The 20,591-nt window shown below is 43.5% G+C and overlaps 2 protein-coding genes across 6 annotated transcripts in view; both read left to right on the top strand.

Moving 5' to 3' along the window:
* The window catches only part of PAMR1 (peptidase domain containing associated with muscle regeneration 1), a 55,993-nt gene extending 40,648 nt beyond the window's left edge, over positions 1–15,345 (top strand). For 2 of the 3 annotated variants that reach the window (XM_040557694.1, XM_040557695.1), the window contains exons 7-12: positions 4,630–4,800; positions 7,467–7,679; positions 9,290–9,356; positions 11,491–11,723; positions 12,755–13,050; positions 14,297–15,345. In XM_040557694.1, coding sequence (XP_040413628.1) covers positions 4,630–4,800; positions 7,467–7,679; positions 9,290–9,356; positions 11,491–11,723; positions 12,755–13,050; positions 14,297–14,833 — 1,517 coding nt within the window. In that variant the 3' untranslated portion in view covers positions 14,834–15,345. The remainder of the gene's footprint in view (positions 1–4,629; positions 4,801–7,466; positions 7,680–9,289; positions 9,357–11,490; positions 11,724–12,754; positions 13,051–14,296) is intronic. The other variant, XM_040557696.1, reaches the window with a different exon arrangement.
* Positions 15,346–17,805: 2,460 nt separating this feature from the next.
* Positions 17,806–20,591, top strand: part of SLC1A2 (solute carrier family 1 member 2) — an 85,651-nt gene continuing 82,865 nt past the window's right edge. For 2 of the 3 annotated variants that reach the window (XM_040557697.1, XM_040557698.1), the window contains exon 1: positions 18,647–18,832. In XM_040557697.1, coding sequence (XP_040413631.1) covers positions 18,816–18,832 — 17 coding nt within the window. In that variant the 5' untranslated portion in view covers positions 18,647–18,815. Of the gene's footprint in view, positions 17,958–18,646; positions 18,833–20,591 lie in introns of those variants that run through there. The other variant, XM_040557699.1, reaches the window with a different exon arrangement.

The raw sequence follows: 20,591 nt of genomic DNA, 5'->3' as shown, positions 1-20,591 counted from the left end.
GTTCTTAATTTTATTCTGCCTGAACATACCTCTTTATCTTCCTTTAAACATTTTGCTATATCCTTTCTGGTTTTAGCTTTTACATTATTGCAGTTTTTAGTTTTGCACGACCAGAGCCATCATTCTTAGCTCCTAGTCTCTTCTCAAGCTTATTTTTCCCTAATTTTCCCCAAGATTATTTTTCCCTAATTCCCTAGTTTTTCTGATAGCTTTTTAGATCCCCAGAGCCTTTATAGGTGTGATGACACCATGGCATGAGAAATGGGATCAGGCTCAGACGTGGGGTCTCTGGGTTGCTTAGACTTTTTTTGGCAGACTTTGCATGAAATCTCTTTCATATTTGGTTGTCCATTACCATCTCATAACATAATTTTTCACTCACCTATCCCATTTTCTGGATTCCTGGTGTCTTTGGTCTTCTGTTTGTGGAAAGAAAGATGCAGAGACTGAACACTGCAACCTGAAATCCCTGACAGTCTTAGTTCCATTTCTTCAGGATTGTCTCAAACATTACAGTTTAGGGTGAGCATGACTGACCTCATGGTACAGTTCATAGATGTTCTTCAGATAATTCTGTTTGAAGCTCTCTACCTTGCCATTTGCATCTTTGTCTGCATTGCAAAGGGCACTGAGAGGAAAGGTAAGGTATTAATCTTTTGAGAAGCTAGGCAGTGGCTGCTGTTCAGAGGACATTGCACCAATACAAGAGAAATGCTCCTAAGGCCTTTAAGAAGGATAAGACCTATAGATGCTAGTTCCTTCTTTAACCACTTCTGAATGAATGAGAAGGTCCTCCCATGGATTATCAGGACAGATTTTCCTACTATTTTGCTATGGACAACTAATGCCAAACACAACACAAACCACAAACATTTAAGACACTCTAAAAGTAGTAAGCCAGAATCACAGGGCAGTAGAAATCACATATTTCATGTAGAATAGAGTAATCCAACCAGTGACCTAGAAATGGTTCAGACCTGTGGAGTTCTGCTGGCCAGCCCACCCCCTGCTTCCTGAGGAGATGCTGTCCAGACAGCTCACAGCCTCGTCTCTGGCATAGCGGTCATGCTGGACCAGGTACAGGTATAATTGGGGGTGGGTACGAGGTGGGATGGAGATGGCTGTGGTTGGGCGAGAGCTGGGGGAGAGATGGCAGACGTGAGGAGATCCAGCCCTCGTGGCTGTTGAAGTTGGACCAAGCAGACAAGAAGGACTGATATTGAAAAATACTTGGTAGATGGCAGGATCAGGCCCAACTTGCCTGGGCAAGAGAATCTGACACTATAACAAATACCTTACAGAGCTTAGAAACTGAAGAGAATTGGGTCAGCTCAGATGGTTGGATCTTTCGGCTACTGTGTATAACCAGAGGGTAGAGCTAGGTATGAATGACATTTACTAAATGTTCCTTTTTTCTTTCTTTTTGACTTTTGAGAAATGTCTGTTTGAGAGTTGAATATAGTCTTACACCAGGAGAGAATGTAAAGACTTCAGTACAATATCTCAAACAAAGGAGGCTGTCCTAAGATTCAGCAGAATATACTGCACATTCTGAAAGATGTAAAAACCCATCAAATTCATACCCTTGATGGGAAGCCATCTACAAAAAGGAAAGAGTGAATTGGATGAAGCACACGAGAGGCTAGGATTCCCTTCACAATAACTGTTCAAAACTTAATTGCCTGAAGTATTCACAAGTAAAAGGACAGGGTGCAAAAGAGCTACCTGAAATTGATTAGGTGAAAGGGATAAAAGGCAAGTCAGACTGTACAGGGAGAAAAGCTATAGAGCTCAAAATCAAAGCAGCAGAGGCAAGTACTAGAGTAACTGTATGTGACTTTCAGACTAGATAATATAAGCTGAAAACAGAGCTCAGCTGTGGTACTGAGATTCAGGGAACATCTCAGGATTCAAAACCATGTTTAATTTGAAGAGAGTAAGAATGAACTTACAAAATGATCCAAAGAAAAGATAAAAGGAGTGGCTGTGCCTCCAGTGGCACAGTTAAAGACTAGGACAGACCATGAGGGAGGATGATGAGAACAAGAGAAGAGACAACCAGCAGACAGAGGCACGGGCAACAACAGGGACATGCCTTTTAATAATACTTAGCTGTTTTGCAATCAGAGAAATTCCACGACTCTGTGACACAAGTGGATATGAGCTAATGCTTATAACATCCCTGTGAGGAAAAGGGTGCTTTCATTTGATTGATACAGCAAATTAAGCAACTTACCCATGGCCACAGCTTCATAGCTATGATTAGATCTCATGACCTTCTGCCTCCATATCCTCTATTCTAGGCCGTAGTTTCATTACTAAATCAATCTGTGCACAAAATCCTGAATTTACCTCATAAGTAAAACCAGAGTTGTTCCAGCTGGGTCACACTGGCATAGAGAATCTAAAGAAAGACTGGCAACCAAAGCAAATCGCAAGAGCTAGAAACTGAATATCTTAGTCACTCAGGAGACTGAACAAGAACAAACACTCATAGTTTGTGCGTAAAAAGTAAGTGTAGCTTGGATAAGTTTTTTCCAGGAGGGACCTAGAACATAAAAGCACCAAACAATTTTTTCTGCAGAGCTGAACTGGACCACAAGAAAACAGAAAACCTGTATTTATGATAAAAAAGAGGACTCTAAGTAGTGTACAGATGTTTCTAATCAACTCTTTCCATTTGACAAGCTGAGTGTGACTTTATATCAAAAGAGAGAAATACAAATATGATGCAATAAATTTATATTTAGATATGAAGGGAGTTAGTGGGAATACAAAGATCATAACTGGGATGACAAGCATTCACTTAGAAAATCTATGCTTCCATTATTTTCCGTTCATTTCTGTATGTGCCTGTGTATACACGTATATACGCGTGGGTATATTTCACATGAAAAACCTTATGGGCAAGGAATGAATTTTGTTGAATTTTCATCATTATTCTTTTGCAAAAGATGACGCTGATGCAGAATGCTTGCAGCCAAGAGGAAATGTTGACCTTCCCTAAGTGGATGTGTTTTGACTTGGAGTAGTGAGTCTGGGCTCATCTCTAAAGCCGACGTATTAGACAGTTTTTCTTTCCAGGACTTGGGCTTACTAGTGCACAAATGATTCTGCCAAATCATTGTTTGACATTTGTAGTAATCCATAAAATGAGGGGAATTTCTATTGAGCCTTGTTCTTGTGAGTGCTACTGCTTTAGGACTGTTACTTACTCAAGAATCTCTTCCTTATGTGAATAATTGGATTGTCCATGCTCCATATAAATAGATGGAGTCATGCGTGTTCTGAGGAAGGATTACAGGCCTGAGGCCTTACAAAGGTCTTTCCTCTGCAAGTGTAAGGATCAAAATTTGGCTGTAAGCAACATTCTTTGTGTGTCCAGATCCAGTAGCTACAAGGCAAAACAGAAAGGGAAATCAAATTCTAAAAACATAAAGCAAGGGTGATCTCTATAACATTCATCTATCTATCTTCAATGGAGTACCGCAACTGCTGGGTTGTGCAGACACCAAAATCTGTATTTCCTACACTGTTTTAATTTCTGCATTGATACAGAAAGTTGGTCTTGAAAAGTGACTTGCAGAAGGTGAATAGGACGTGGGCATTCTTTGTCTCTGATAGCAAAGGAAGCATCAAATGAAGTTATCATGTGGCAGGCTAAAAACCAAACCTATGAATGCAGCGTATTTTTGACACAACGCTTACTCTGTAGAACTCATTGCCACAATATATTGTGGATATAAAGTATGTAGCTGAGTTTAGAAAATACTTAGACAAACTAATATAAAAGAATTCACCAGGGTATATTTTACCAAAGATACCATCGTAGCTTGGTTAGTTCTTGAGCCTCAGATTGCTGAATGCTACCAGATTATGCCAGGAAAGCATTCTATATGCTTGCTCTGTTTTTACATTCTTTTTATCAAATCTACCTTTTGCTACCATTGAAGACAGAATTCTGTGCTGGATGGACCTTCAGTCTGATTTAGTATGGCTGGTTTGATATTCTCAGAGAAATCTTGCTTAGGATGTTTAATCTAATATTTACTACTTGCAGTAGTTAAATACACCATTGTCTGTCAGTATTTTCCCAATAGAACAAACCCTGTGGAAAGAGTAAATATCACAGTTTGGTAAATATCAAGGTTCCTTTTTAATGTCATTATGATAATGTTTGATCTATACAAATAACAATGCTTTAATATTTCAGTGACGTTATCTGAAAAAGTATATAAATGTTGAAAGAAGAATTTGAAAGAGTTTAAAATTTAAGGCTCTTAAGGATCTAAATTTTCTGTTGACCAAAAATGGTTCAAAGCCTGTTTAGGTGGAAGGTGCTTCAAGTACCAGTATTTTGAGCAGATGAAAGTCATAATGGTACAAATACTTACGCATATGATCATTTTGAGTTATCCCATTGAACTGAATGGATCTAGGCATGTTTTGAAAAGTGACGTATATGTGTGTGGAAATGAGGTCTAAACTTTCTAAAATCAGCAGTTGTCTTGCAATTTTGACTTCTGTGCCCATTTTAATTGGTTTTTCAGTGTTCTAAATAAAGAATCATCTTAACACAGTCCTGTTTTTGTAATAAAGTGGATTTTTTTGAAATATCTGAACTGTCAGTGGTGATGTGTAGGACTCCAGGTGCTCCCGCTCATGGTATTGTGGAAGGAGATGACTTTAAATACGGGGCCCAGGTTTACTTCAAGTGCAACGCAGGTTACAGCTTAAAAGGCAGCCGTGTTGCCTACTGTCAGCTTGATGGGATTTGGTCAACACATCATCCCGAATGTGGTAAGGTCACTTTAAGTTTTGGTTCTTATCAAATGTTTCAAACATTGTATTCACATGAAACCAGAATATCCAAATCTCACTTGAAATTTGGTAGATCCATGGCTTAACATGATGTTCTTATGTCTTCCTGCCTTAAATAGCAGTAGGGATTCTTATTTTATTCAGCTGGAGCCCAAGCCTGCAAGACTTACTTATATAAAGGTCTGACTGAAACATCGGATGACTGAAAAATAATCTCAAAGACTGTAGGCATACATCCTTCTTACACATAGACTGGCAATTTCTAGGACTAACTCCAAATGAGGGTCTTTGTGCATCAGTGGATAGCTACTTCCATTGCTGTGTACCTCTGATACTTTCTCTGCAGGAGCCTGGTGCACTCCGTGGAGGTGATTGAGGCTTACCACATGAAGACTAGACTCTTACATCAACAGCATTCCCATCCTAGAGAAAAACTGTTAAAACAGAAACTTCTATTCATTCTTGCTGTGCAAGTTTGCATGCCTATGGTAGATCTACCATTCACTTTGATTCAGCTGTGAAATTTCAAGCCCCTTCTTCCCATCCAAAGAGACTTCTAATTTTTCTTTAGTTGTTCCATATTGCACAGTTTTATTTCCATATTCCAGAATAATTTGTATCAATTTGAAAAGTGCTTTCACAACTGTGTTGTGACAAGCAGTGCAAATTTCAGGGGAAGTGTCGTGAAAGAGCTGTATATAAGTTCATCTGAAAAAGCAAGCAAAGGCATTCTTCTGTCTAGAGAGAACACCTCCAATTGCAATAAATGGGATAGTTTCCTGCTGCATGATGTCCCTGGGTAAAGATCTGTTGAAACATCTGTCTCTAGACTTGATTGTTACTGTAGTGTCAGCGCTGAAATTTGGGTCTCTCCTTCCCAGATGTTTTCTCTTTGTTTTTAATCTGTCAGAAAAATCATAACCCAGAACTTACAGAAGAAAAGAATCATGATTCAAGTTACTGATAGGCACAGGATGAAATAAGAGAAGGTCTTTGTTGACTTATTTGGTCAAGCTTTGGTACATTTGGAAACAAATGCACTCTGCTCATCAGGTGATGCCTCTAGGCTAGATATCAGCACAGAAAGCAACTTGCAAATGAAGCATTATACTGTGGGGGATTCCCTGCAGTCTTTAGTTAGTATCAGGTTAAAAGTCATCTGTGGTTCACAAGTGAGAGAGTCTGTGAGATACAGGGGAGAAAGACAGAGCCAAAAGAAAAGGAGGCAGGGCTTGGCTTCTCCCTTTCTCCTGGTTGAGAGGAAGTTCAACTCTCGTTCTTGTTTATTCAATATGACTCATGTGGAAAAGTATTCAAGTACATGTAAAACATTCAGCATATACCAAAATCCAGTGTTGTTAAATAAAGCACAATTGTTAAATACACACTTCACTTGAATTATGCGCTCAGTGTTAAGAGCACATGCCCTTATTGAACCTTGTACTGCCATGGTTAGCTATGTGCTTACATCTTTGTTGGGCTGGGCTCCGTCTGGTGACATGAGGATGTGGGAACAGGTCAGGCCCATACCTATGCACTTTTACTGTGCTCCTTTCACAGGGATTTTAAGCATTTTGGTCTGTGTTGGTGCTTTTGTGAAGTGAGGCTCAGCAGAGTCTGAAGCAATGCCGTGAAGGGGTCATTTCTGGTCAATTGAAAGATCACGGTCTTCTCAGGACGCTCTGCACAGAGCAGCACCAACACTGTCTAAATGAGATCTTCACCGGATGTCATGCAATGAGACAACAGAGGAGTTAAATAGAATTGCATATTACCATCAGCCTGACAAGAAAACTGAGATGAAATCCTAAAAAAAGAAAAAAAAAAGAAAAAAAGAAAAACAAAAAACCAACCTTTTCCAGCTGCTAATTATAAAGAGCAGAGGGGTCAAGATTACAGGGAATAGCATTCATTAGCATCAGATAGGGAATATTGACAAATATTGTCAAATATAAGCCAAAAATTTAAGCTTATTGAAAGAAAAAAAGAACAACAGCAAATAAAAAGAAGAGGAAAATATTGGGAAGGAGAAAGTAAAAGAGGTTTTATAGGCAGTATGCTTATGAATTTCCACATTAAACTTTTAGTGTCATAATATATATATAAGTTTTAGTTAAATTACTGTATTTCCCTGGATTATTGAGATCTCTCTGTCAGTGCTAAAAGACCAAACTGCAACCAAACATAAAAGCAAAATTAAGTAGTCTAGTTTATTATTCAAGTCCAGTAAAGTATTGGAAATATATAAAGGGAAAAGGATGCCAAGGGCCTGTTTTCTGCAAATAGTTTAAGTGCATCCTTTTATGCTCCTGAAGTAGCCCCGTTAATGTTAATGGGACATTAACATCATGTAAAGTCAAGGTTCTTTTTCAGGGTTGTCAGCCAAGTTTTAAGGACTTTTTAATGACTTGAGAGTCTTACACTTTCAACAAAGACAAAACATGTATTATAAATAGACATCTGTATTATCATTGCTTCTTTAATATATGATCTCTTCTAAGACTGGGATCCCAAATGGGTCATGGGGCATCCTTATGAAGTGCAGAATACATTGTAAAATCTGAATGAAATGTCAAGCAGTCTGATGGGTGAAAATAATGCTGTGAACTTGATAAAATGGTTACTGTTTTTCCCCCTATCATTAGTTCTAGATGAAAAAAACTGCTCAGATCCCGGTGGCCCACTCAATGGCTACAGAAGAGTAATGGAAGACGCTGAGCTCTTGAATGGACGCTATGCAAAAATTGGCACAGTCATTGCTTTCTTTTGTAACAACTCATATGTTCTTAGTGGGAATGAAAAGAGGACCTGCCAAGACAATGGAGAATGGTCAGGGAAGCAGCCAATCTGCATAAAAGGTAGTTTACTTTTTTTTTTTTTTAATTTTTTTTACAACAACTCATACAAGCTGCTATGTTTTTACTGGAGTTTGCATTTTATATTTTGCATTGGCCAAAGAAACATTTTTCCTAAGAATAAACTCTGACTGACACCTGATACTCAGATTGGTAGTTTGCCAGCTCTTACTGGCTGCTAAACTCAGCCAGAGAAGCTGCCAGTGATTCCAGCAGAGGCTTTCATCTTTAAAGATGGTGAGTAATGCTCCCCATAACCCTTATTACCCTCTTTCTAGGATGAAATCTGTGTAAGATTAAAAACAAGGAAGATCAGCAGGGAACTGAAATAGAAGGAAATAACTGTGTCATCAGAGTTGTTGTGACAGGACCCAGCTCTCCTCTCACACCGCTGTTCAGTTGGTGGGACCAGTCCTGAATGTAAAGGTTTATAAGGTCAAGCCTGTAGTTTGCAGCCTTGGACATTTGGTTCAGAAAACCACTTGAGGACATGCTTAAACTATCTGTGTTCATCAAAACATTGAAACACATCTTTAAATACTTTGCTAGAAAGGGAGTTATGCTGTTGACCTGGGGCTACTGTAAGCATGACTAGAGCCCTGAATGGATGAAGGAATTTGGGCTGGGGAACTGCCAAATTCATTTTCCCAAAGCAATTTTTTGAAACATATTCTAATGGATTTTTTTTTGTTAACTGAAGTAATGATAATGTAAGGAAATATATCTGTCCCCTGAGGAATTTGCTTTATTCTGTTATTTTAGATGGAAATACTCTCTCCCTGAAGCATATAATCATCTCCATTTGTGGAAGGCTTCTTTATTGAAGTTAACTTTGACAATGACATAAAGGTTAACATATACAGTAATCACAAAGAGCTAGATATTGTTAAATCCCACTGAACATGAGTGCTCAGGCATACAGATGAAATACATCCTGCAAGATTCCTTTTCTTCCACTGTGCGCAGCAGGAAGGAGATCCTTGCAGTTATTTGAAGTGATAAAGCTGAATATTTTATCCTGCTCTTAAAGTAAATAAACAGAATATGCAAAATTAGAAATCCTCAATTGTCCTTCTGTTATTTTGTGCATATTCAGGTAACTCTGTGGTGTTCATTTCATTCAGAGCCCCCAGCTCCTCCCAAAGGGTGCCCAAGCAGACAGGCTCTCAGAAGTCTGTAATATCCTGCAGCCTTTCTCAGTGTGCTGACTCACTGGCGCTAGATATGTGTGGCTACATAGGTGGAAATTAAATGTTTTTTGTATAGTTCTATTATTGCTAAAGTTATTCATAACTGCCAGCTGTGGTCGTGTAAATCTGACATTCAGACACACTAACAGACAAATCTTCTTCCAGAGCTAAAAGTGTCCAGTGCAGATGATGCTAAGTTGCTTCCATGGTTGTAAATGGATAGATACGGAGATCTGTGGGGAAGTATTTTCCTAAAGCTTTACCTTTTAGGGCCTACCTTTATTACAATGCACATAATTTACTGCCTCTTTTCTTAATCCAGCCCCCTATTGCTAGTGAGAGGAAAGGGTGGAAATGGGTATGAATCATAACATTTTAGCTGTGAATGTGGAAAAGTACTGTGCAACGTTATATTTTTTCTAGCCTGCAGAGAGCCAAAGATCTCTGACCTGGTGAGACAGAAAGTGCTTCCAATGCAGGTTCAGTCAAGGTGAGAATGCAATACCTCAAGTACAGTTTTAAGAAAAATGTGGTTGCTTTTCCTCTCCTTTCCATCCCATGACCATGCCCTGAATGAGCAGCCTTTCCTAGGAAATGCTTCATGTGTACTCCACTGATAACCGAGCAATGAGAGCTGCTGGGAGGGGAGGTCTGGTTAAGCACAGGTTTGCAAGCTGCAGTAGGCTGCCAGGAAGAAATGCATGGTTAGAGGTGTGCAAACTACTGGACAGTGCCAGAATTTGGCTTGCAAGCTTGTAACAGAGTACAAGAACAGTCTGAGGAACAGTTCCCTGGAGCTGGGGATGTATCTTAAAATATGAAAATGTGTTAACTTCGTGAAGAAATGAGTGGGGAGAGCACAAGAAGTGAAAGGGCAATGTAGTCTGCTTCCATTAGGTTTCACTACCCATTAGGTTTCAAATTATAGCACAGCTGATATAAAGTTGGGTTTGGGATGGGCACAGGGACAAGGTGAAGGAGAATAGGAGGGGAAGAAGTGAATGAACAATTAGACCTTGTGTGAACTTGCCCTTTTGCTGATCTCTTGAAATGAACACAGTCTGAATCTGGTTACGCTGAAATGTTCAATTTAATTTTTGTCCAAGTAGTCATTTCTCATTTCAGTGTTTTCTTTCAGTAGAGAATTCATTTATTTTTAGATGCAGTGCAAGAATGTCCTCATCTTTGGTCTTAAGAACAGCCATTTGAGGTCAGAATAAAGGTCCAGCTCTAGCCGTGTCCTGTCTCTGGCAATGGCCAGTAGCTGATGCCGAGAGAAGCCTTTAGGAACAGGGCAAGATGTACTTCCCCCAAATATTCTCCCACTCTCCAGCTGTCTGCAGTGTATGTGTGTTGAGGTGGCCCTGAGAAGCCATCAGGAGGCTTTCATAGCCATCAAGATTTATTGCTCAGTTACGTTTCTTGCTTCACTTTTGAACGGAGGTCTTTTTATGCTAAACGTTTCAGATATTAACACCAGCTGTATGAGAGTGCATACATGCCCCCACCTGCATAGCATCATGATTGCATCTCATGTCTGTGCACTGTTTTTGTCCCTTGAAGCGTGATCCCATGAAGTAGCACAGATAAAGAAAGAGGACAAATGTGGATTTTGTAGTATTGCGAGGTCACACATGAATAGGGAATGGGACCCAGGCAGTCTGAGCATGACCAGAGCAATTCTCATCCTTCTTCCAAAAACCAAGAAACTTCCTATTACTCTTGTTCTTAGTAAGTTTATTTTCCATGAGTTCTGTCATGTATCTCCTCACAAATTCTATATGGTGAAGGTAGTCTCTGTCTCTCTCTGACCGAAAACGGAATTACCATGTGAAAAAGCATTCTTATGGTTTTTCTGGATACAGGCAGTTCCAAAAATAGCAATGGAAATTATTTTCCTGCTGATTTTTTCAGATGTAAATAGTTTTTTTGTGTAGATATGTGCTTTTAACCATTAGAACAAGGAATATATTCTAAGTGATGAAGATTTAAGTATGACTGTAGTCAAGCTTATGGTCCATATCCAGGCTGGTGCATACATTTATTTTTTTAATTATGTGCCATGTTTCAGCTAATCAGTACAATTTCCAAATGGAAGCTTAGTGATTATTGCAATTATGAAATCTCTGTGGTGAGGTAATTATCTGTTAATTGCTAAATCAAGCAACTTTATCAACATGATTTAATCTGAATCGATTCCTAATACTGCCTATTAAAATGTTCACTAGAGTAAAGAAGTGCCTAACTCCTCTCTAGTGAGAATTAATTATGGCAGTACCAACTTCTAGTGTAATTTCTCGATTTAAAAACACAGTATCTCAGTCCTTTGTGAGGACAATCCAGAAACTGTAAAATAAATAAATAAAAAAGAGATACAAATAGATAATTTAAAAATATGTGAATATATATATATATATATATGTATATACATAAATAAAATATCTGGGATGTAAATGGCAGTATTGCTAAACTATGTTGGAAGGATATTTGCCTTGCGTTTTCACAAGCAAACTACCTGCTTATATTTTTAAATGTTACTTAAGACAGCTGGTGATAAAGCTATGGAAATGATCTCTTTTATTGTGTTATTATCATGACCTTGTGTTCTTTGTGCATTGAACCAGGGAAACACCTTTGCATCAGCTTTACTCATCTGCATTCAGCAAGCAAAAGCTTGAAATCTACCCAACCAAGAAGCCAGCACTGCCATTCGGAGACCTGCCCCCAGGGTACCAGCATCTGCACACTCAGCTTCAGTACGAATGCATTTCTCCTTTCTACCGCCGCCTGGGTAGCAGCAGGAGGACTTGTCTGAAGACAGGAAAATGGAGTGGGAGGGCCCCCGTTTGTATTCCAAGTGAGTCTCAAAGGGAAAAAAAGCACACATCTCTTGGCGGATGGGGGAACAGGCTCTGTATTCGTCTTAGATAATTAGGGAGTCCCAACAGTGTAGGCTGCCTATGCTTCCAGCTGGGAGATAGGAGGAATAAAGGTCGGAGGATATATGGCTCTGTTTACCATCAGTAGGTGATGTAGGTGATGGTAAAGGGATCAAGCTTTCGGCATGGTAATTTGCCGTCAGTTTTTCTACTCTTTCACTGAGCAAAGGGAATGAGGTTCTGTCATGATTTGAAAATGTGTTCCTACTATCACCTCATGTTTTCCTGTATTTTTATTGCAAAAATGATTTTTCTTTCATCTCTGTGCTTTGGCATACAGCTTACAATAACATCAAGGTTTCGGCAATGGAATGGAGAGCCTGCATTTTAAAGAGGCTCTTCCGGTAACATACCCTGCTAAGGAAGGGTTTACATTGCAAAGTGTGAGTGAACTTTTCCTAATTCGAGACATTTTACCCCAGGGTAGTATATTCCTAGGAGAGGGCATGGCTTTTTCTTTTGCTTTGGGTGGATATTAATTTATGTGCGTTTGGTTCAAAGTTTCGTGGCAAGACAAGTCTGTTCACATAGGCATGAACTCAGCTATGCTAAGGCCAGTTCTAGGAGCGGACCCCACAATTGCTCTGTGACTGCCTAGAGTGGTTTTAGTACGCTGCTGGCTGTATGGTGTTTTATTGCAAGCAAGAATCAGATGTGTTCTCTCCATTTCTTTATGCACTTTTCTCATTATAGCGCAGCTTGATAAAGTTGTGATGAAAATTCACCTGCTCCAGTGCTAATTCCACATTCCTCCTTCAGCCAGGAATTCAGAGAATAACAAAAAAAGTTTTTTTTTTTTTTTTTAAGCTATGGAAAATAATCTTCTGTTTGCATTTTGCAGTCTGGAGATAGAGGCTTATTAGAAAGCTGTCCCTCATTCTAACCATTGTAGTTTGGTTTCTTTGATTGGGAAGAGGTGTCACCTCATTCTTTGTCCATGTTTCCCCAGTCTGCGGAAAGGCAGAAAACATCACTCTTCAGAAGACAGTGACCTCTACCAGGTGGCCCTGGCAAGCAGCAATCTATCGGACGGCCAATGGGGTGAAGGAGAACAGTCTCCGAAAAGGCGCCTGGATCCTCATCTGCAGCGGGGCCCTGGTGAATGAGCGCACTGTGGTGGTGGCAGCTCACTGTGTCACTGACCTGGGCAAGACCATCGTGCTCAAGTCAGCAGAGCTCAAGGTGGTTCTGGGGAAATTCTACAGAGATGATGACAGGGATGAAAAGACCATCCAGAACCTGCGGGTGAGTAAGTCTGCTGGGAGCTGAAAATGATGAGCACTGACAGATGCTGATCACATCCGTCTCGTATGGGGAGAAAAAGATTATCCTTTGGGCAATGTATTGTTTTACACACTGTTCCTTGAAATACATCTCTAGAGATTCAACTAACAGAACTGCCATGGCACAAGGAGGGCACATGCTGTAGTGTGTTAATTCCCTTGACACTGTCCAACCAGCGTGTTTCCCCCCTAACACCGATCATTGAGAAAATAGCTCAGGTTCCATGGGCCATGACGTCTTGAGTGATATTGCCAGAAAAAAAGGAGAAGAGATGCCAGCTACTGTCAAAAGTGATTAGCATAATTTATGAAGGAAACACTTGTGCTCTAGATCCTGGTTTGACACCGTGAACGGATTTCACATCTCAGCCCCAAGGCTGTCCAGCTCTAAACTCAAAAGAAGTTTGTATCTGACTCCAGCTCCAAAAACAGCAACTCAGGCTCAGAATAGTTTGTTTTTTTCAAGTAAAACTAGGAACGTAGAAATCAAAACGAGGAGAAATACAGCAATTTTGGCTGTGACTCTTTTTCTGGGGTGGGGGGATATGTGAATTAATTAATGGATTTTATCCAATAATTCATAGTTAATTTGATTCCTCTCTCCCCTTTATTTTTGGTTTCTTTCTCTAATTCCAACTTTCTCAGACCTTCCTAGATATATTATTTTTTGATGATATTTCCCTGTAGGAATCCTCTTTCTTTTTGTAGTGTTTCATCAAGCTAGCTGGCAGTAAATGCTTAGCCCCAGTATTATGTTCTGTATTTCTAACATTGTTTTTTTGGGGGAAGATGGTTGAATTTCAGTAAGAATATAATATTTAAATTCAAAAGCCCCTCAAATTCAAATCATACAGACTGAAGATGACACCGTAGGTGAATTCTTTTCAGTAAACAGTGGAAAAACTTGAACTGCACATTAACTCCATATTTTTTTGGAAATGTCCTTGACTGTATTTCATTAGAAGGAGTTTTGTACAATAAAAACTAGCCTGAAAACCACCCCCCCAAAAAAGAGTTCTTAACAGAAGACGCTTGATCTCTTTGCTTATTTCTCATCTGAGCGAGCTCTAAGGTGAAAGAACACTTTGGGAGCAGAGGGGAGAGGTAAGGAATGCTAAATAAACTAAAATATATTGGTATGGAAATAGTATTGCTCATTTTCCATTGCTGTTAACGCTACAATTGTTCCTGTTCTGTTTCCTCCCCAGATTTCTGCCATCATAGTGCATCCCAATTATGACCCCATATTACTTGACTCTGACATAGCTATCATAAAACTTTTGGACAAAGCCAGAATCAGCAGTCGTGTTCAGCCCATTTGCTTGGCATCTTCTCATGACTTGACTTCACCTACAGAGGATTTAAAAATAATGGTTACTGGCTGGAAGGTACTGGCTGACATTAAAGAACCTGGATACAAGAACGATACGATCCGCATGGGAGCTGTTCGGATGGTGGACTCACTGTTGTGTGAGCAACAGTATGAGGATAATGGGATACAGGTCAGCATCACTGACAGCATGTTCTGCGCCAAACAGGACCACACAGCCTTTTCGAATATCTGCCCTGCTGAAACTGGTGGGATTGCAGCCATAACTTTACCAGGAAAAGCAACTCCTGAGCTAAGGTGGCACCTGATGGGATTAGTGAGCTGGGGTTATGATAAAACTTGCAGCCTAGAACTCTACAGTGGCTACACCAAAGCTTTTCCCTTCAAAGACTGGATTGAGAAGAACCTGAAATAAAAAGCTGTGTCTGGAAATGGCATTTTATAATTATCATAATATCTCTCACAGTCTCTGCTGCTTTAGGCTTCTCAACCCAATGATGAGCCACGTCTGGGATAAGGTTAAGGCAGACACCCTGGTAATTTGTCCTAGGATCAGATGTTCCATCAGGCTACTCTTAATTCATGGCAGAATGTCCTTGTGCATGGGAAGTTTTGTCATATTTTGCCTGTCTCCCCTGGTGGGAGGACGATGCCCTGCTCCTGAGTCTGACATACAGAAACAGGACAGCAAATTCTGACTGAAATTAATCTGTAGTGTGGAGTCCCTTAGAGAAATCAACAGTGAGCCTCTTCCAAAGGTCAGCGTGACTGACAGGAATAAGAGGCTGGAAAGAGTAGCCTGAATTCATTACAATGGATGAGCTTGTTACGGTATGTGCTGTCTCTATTGCCATAGTACAATGTAATCTTTTTCCCTCCCAAGTACTTTACACATTTAAATAAACTATGGTTTGTTTTTTTAACCTACATACCCATGTCTGACATTATTTAGATTCCTTGTTGCTTTATCTGTGTCACACTCTAGGGAATCCCTACTGCCCTTGTCTGTTTGCGTGTGACTCTCACTTGGGACTCTTCAGGCACACCGAAAGGCAAAATTAGTACTAATTTCAATTACTGCATAAATAACAAGAATCTTTTTTTTTTTTTTTTTTTCTTAATACATCCAGTGCTGCTATTGTTGTACATGAGCCATTGCAATGAAATGTACCTGGAGGGTTATCTCACATCTTTTATTCTGAACAGGTGAAAACCTGAAACACAGTTTTCAAAGCATTTTTCCTTGTGGATTATTTCAAAGACCTCTGAAAACCTTGGGACAAGTTCTGCTTTCTGTCAGTTCACACACTTTTGGGGTAAAATAACTCCCCTGTAGCCCACCAGGGTAAAGAATAATGTCCAGCTCTCATGCTTATTATTGGCTTTTCTTAACTGGACTTTTTGACATCCAAGCGTAAGATTCTCCCGTTGGACATGTTGTCCAGTGGAGAGACCTTGGTCTCCTCATGGTCCTTAATTACTGCTCTCCCTAAATCATTTTCCTCTGTTCAGCTGTGGATGAAGACTGAAGATGACCCCTAGAAAAAGTTTGGGAGTGTGGACGGAGGAATGTCTCCTATCACAGATACATCATCTATGACACCCTGGAATTTGTAGGACTTCCAGATTATTACAGAGCCCAAACCAGGTCAGAGCAACAGTTGGATGTGAAGATGTGATGAAGGGATTTGTTACTCTCACCAGGAAGGACTTGCATCCTGAAGTCATGTTCTGCCTCGCCTATTGCATGGCTATGGCTGTTATAAGCTATCAAGTCTGTTTTCAACTCTCATTTCTCTGATGCCGTGAAATCTCATTTAGTGTTTCTTAGTGCTCAGAAGTTTTTCCACCTACTTTTGAATCTGAAAATTACTGCTAAAAGGGCAACTAGTATTGGGGACCATTCTGTGTAATTTCTTTTTGCTTTCCTGGTCAAAAGTACTTAATGCTTTTGAAATTCTCTTATTTTTGCTGGTGATAGGATCCATTTATTTGTTACTTGAATCAGAAAGTTTAAGGGCTACAACCAAAGTGAATTACTTTTCTTTATGTTGCTTGTCTATCTCCTTCTGCCAGGAGATTATGCTTGGCTGACAAACTGCATGACAACAAAAATTCTGAATTAAATGTGAAAAATGAGATGTGTTCCTCTGCTGGGAGGAGCATGTTTCAGTGAATGTATGGTACTCGTCCTCCTACAGAAAGGTTTAGAAGATATTAGGTGACAGTTTTGGAGGAGAGTAAACTTGCAGGTCGACACGTGTTTCTTCCTAACACCATCAACAATGAATGAAATGAAGGAATGACAAAGAAATATAATTATTTATTAGAGCATGGCTTGCCCAGTGCGAGCTCTTCTGTGATTAAGTTCAATGAAAGTCTCTACACCCTAACGGTAAGAGAAATTCTCTTCTAAAACAGAAATCATAAAGGGCCATGAGCTGGTTCTTTTCTCCACTGTGGTACTGTAGTTGCCCTGCTCTATATCGTGTTGTTCTCCACTGCTGCAACTGAGAAGGTAGGCCATAGGGGTTTTTCCCTGTAGGGTTTGTCCAAAAGAGAGCCAGGTGGTTCACACCGAACTGCAAAGTCTGAGTTAATTCCAACCTTACTCCTCACTCCTCTCCTTTTACCGCAGCTCACCCATACTGAGTATTTACTGATCCTCCAGCTCCTCCTCAGTGATGAATCCCATCCTCATGTAGTTTCAGTCCCTGCAGATCTGGCAATGTAAAGCTGAAATCTGCTGGGCTTGGGCAGCAACAATATAGCTGTTCCCTGGCTGTGTATCACACAAAAGTGTATTCTTGGAGAGAAACTTGAGTTGAAGGAACTGATGGGATGAAAATCACTGTGTGTTAAGGCTCATCGTGGGAGGAGGTTGCTACAGCTGTGCATGCACCGCAGAATTCAGCCCCCTTCCTTTCACAGGATTGAGATGCTATTTAGAGAGAAGCAAGGACACGGTCAGGCTTCACTGGACACCAGGATTAAGATTTTAGCTTGGTCCTTTATAGAAGGAGGAATTAGCTGCAGCATCGGGGTCTGCTTCTGGACTGCCATTGAGCTGAATCCTAGATCCAGTTCTGGCTAATTTCCAAATGCAGCCACCATGCTTTATTCCTGCTTTATGTGACATATACATTCACACATGGGGTGGGCGTTCACAGCAGTACACCCAGGCACCTGTACTGTACCCGGGGGTTATGAACATCCTCCTGGCTCAGCCTGCCCACCCAGGGCCTGCCCGCCCTCACAGCCCGAGCAGAGCAGGGGTTAACATCTAACTCTGACAGCGAGGGAAAACGAGGGGTGAACGATCGCAAAACCCAGCCCACCAGCTGGAATCGCTGCTCCTTGGGAGCGCCAGGACCTGTCTTCAAGACGCGGACCAACCCGGAGCATCTCCCCTCTCGGCCCAGGTGGAGGACCCTGACCGCCCCCTGGGGAAGGACGGGCACCCAGCAGCCCGGGGGGCCGCAGCCCGGCCGCCCTCCCCTCACCGGACCGGGGCTCCCCGCGGGGCCCCTCACCCTCAGGTACGGCGGGGGGCTGCGGGCCGGGGCCCGGCGGGGCCCGGCGGGGCCGGGGCCGTGCAGGTGGGGCCGCGCCGCCGCCGCCTGCCCGTCAGGGGGCAGCACCGCGCCGCCGCCGGGCCGAGGCCGGGCCCCGGGGCTCTGGGCGCTGGGCTCGGACGGGCGGCTGGGCCGCGGGGAGCGGGGAGCGGGCCGGGGCGTGCGGGGCGCGGGGCCGCGGGGCGGGGGGCGGCTCCTTCCCGTCCCCCCCGCGGTGCGGAGCGGAGCGGTGCGGGGCAGGTAGCGGGCGGCGGCAGCGGCCGGTCCTCCCCCTGCGGGGGGCTCGCTGCCCCCTCCCCCTTGCCTTCCTCTCCTGCTTTAAAGGAGAGGTTGGGGGGATTTGCGGGAGGCACGGCGGCGGTGATGTCAGCCCGAGCCTAAAATAGAGAGGGATAGACTGCAAATCCACGGCGCGGAGGCTAAAGCCTTCCAATCCAGCCTCAGCCAGCACCATGCCGCTCTGAAGTCACCCCGGCTCTCCCACACTCACACACACCCGCTCACACCCACCGCGGCCGGAGGACCCCGCCCGGCCCCCGCCAGGTGCCCGCAGCCCCTCGCCCCGCCGGCCTCTGCTGGGCGGCCCCGGGGCGCGGAGCCGGGGCGCGGAGCCCCCTCGGCGGGCGGCGGCGGGGCGGGGGATCCCCGCCTGGCGGATCCCCGCCTGGCAGCTCCCGCCCGGCGGATCCCCGAGGATTACAAGGAGCCGCTCGCCCCGTCCCGGACGCTGCCGAGGGCCGCCCGGAGGGAGCGCAGCGCCCCGCGCCCCGCTGCCCGGAGCCGTCCCGCGGGGGCCCTGAGGAGCCGGGGGCTGCCGGGACCATGGCGTCGGCGGACGGGTGAGGGGGACCCCGGGTCTGCTGGGGGGGGATAGGGGGGCGAGGGGGGTCCCGAGCCGTGCCCGGTACCGGCTTCGTGCGGTCTGCTTCGTGCCTCGGCCTGCCCCGCCCGGCCCCTCGGCGGGCAGCGGGGGAGCGAGGAGCGGGAGAACCGAGAGAGAGAGGGGAAAAGAGAAAAGGGTTTCGGATATGAGCCACCGGAAAGGTTTTGTTTTCCCTCCCGTCGGTTCTTTATTTAACCCCTGGAGGGCACGTCAGGCTCGAAGCACCTGCCGGGAAGCTGCCTGCGGGGAGAGTGATATGGTTAAATCAGAGAGGGGAGCCGCCTCCTAAAAATAATACTAACAATAACAATAACCTATACTTCAAAAAGAAATGGGGAGCTGCCCCCCCCCCCCCCGCCCGCCTCTTAAAAAGGCAACAAGCAAATCCAACTTCTCGAGGAGTTTTGCAATTTTGCAGGTTTGTGCCAAACGCAGCGCTAGCGAGGGAAGTGCCGGGAAGGGCGAAGGGTTACACAAGAGGCTTTGAGGCAAGCCAGCCCAGTCCGAGTCCCGCCACGGCCACGTCCCCCTGAAGGAGACCTGTCCCCTGCCCCGTCCCCCCTGACAGAGACCTGTCGCCTGCCCCTGGAGGGATGGTGAGGATCAGCTGCCTGCTGCTCCCGTGGGGCCGGGGGCTTGCTGCTTTGCAGACTGGCTGGCAGCGTGCAAGAAAAGAAAAGGTTTCTTTGATCTCTGCTTGCCCTCTTCTAATAGTAGCTGGCATTAGGCTGCGTGTGGTGTGAGCCTCCCCTTTATCCCTGGCTGTTGTCAGGTTGTATCAGCGTGATCTGCTCTGGATGGGACTCTCTGAGGACAGAGTGCAAAAGGAAGCTCTGTTGATACTGCTGCTGTGTCTCTCGGGCTGGGAGACTTGCTGAGCTGCTTTAAATAACCTAGCACATGGCCGGGGGGGTGTGCACACAGGTGTCCCATCACCGAGATGGCAAAAGGAACCCGCTCTCCACAGAGCGGCCCGAGGACAGTTGGCTTGGGCTGAGGGGAAGGCTAGGAAGTGTTAGCTTCGGTTGCTTTAGGAACGGGACAGTCCCCCAGGGCTGACAGAGGGCAGGTCCATGGGGCTCTTCTACCTCACAGAGTCACTAACTCGCCGTTTGTCTTGCCTTCGCTAGGAATTTCTACTCCAAATTTGTACATTCCTCTACTGGTAGCTGCTCAGCAGTTTAATCTGCCCTGTAGTGTTCCCTTTAACAATGAAATCACCCAGGTAGATACTGTCAACAAATGCTTGGAGCCACAGGGAAGAGGCTTGGAGATGGAGGAAACCACCTGTGTCCGTATGGTTGCAGCTCCATGTCCTCTGCCGCTTCTGTTTCCTCGGACTACCCTGACTTTTGCTCTTCTTGGAGTGCTCTGCTTACTTAGAGTCATTAAGGTTGGAAAAGACCTCCAAGATCATCTGGTCCAACCATAAAAAAATAAATAAATTAATAGAGCACTGCTCAGGCACAGAGGGCTTCCTTTCCTTCCATACTGAGGTGATCCAGGTACAGAAGGGCTGGATCAGGGACCACAACAGTTAGCCAGGATGATGTCCATTACTTGCTACTGTAACAGAGCATTTTGCTTTTCACCGTGAGGCTCATAACTCTCAGTTAGTGCTGACTTGAGACTACTGCTACAAGTGTTTAGAAATATTGCTTGCACATAAAGCATCCCCCTTCCTGAACAGGGAGGTGTAGAGGTGTCCGCTTGTT

The sequence above is a fragment of the Cygnus olor genome, chromosome 5, assembly GCF_009769625.2.
Source record: "Cygnus olor isolate bCygOlo1 chromosome 5, bCygOlo1.pri.v2, whole genome shotgun sequence".
NCBI classification, from domain to species: Eukaryota; Metazoa; Chordata; class Aves; order Anseriformes; family Anatidae; genus Cygnus; species Cygnus olor.
This window is presented reverse-complemented; position numbering and strand designations above follow the sequence as displayed.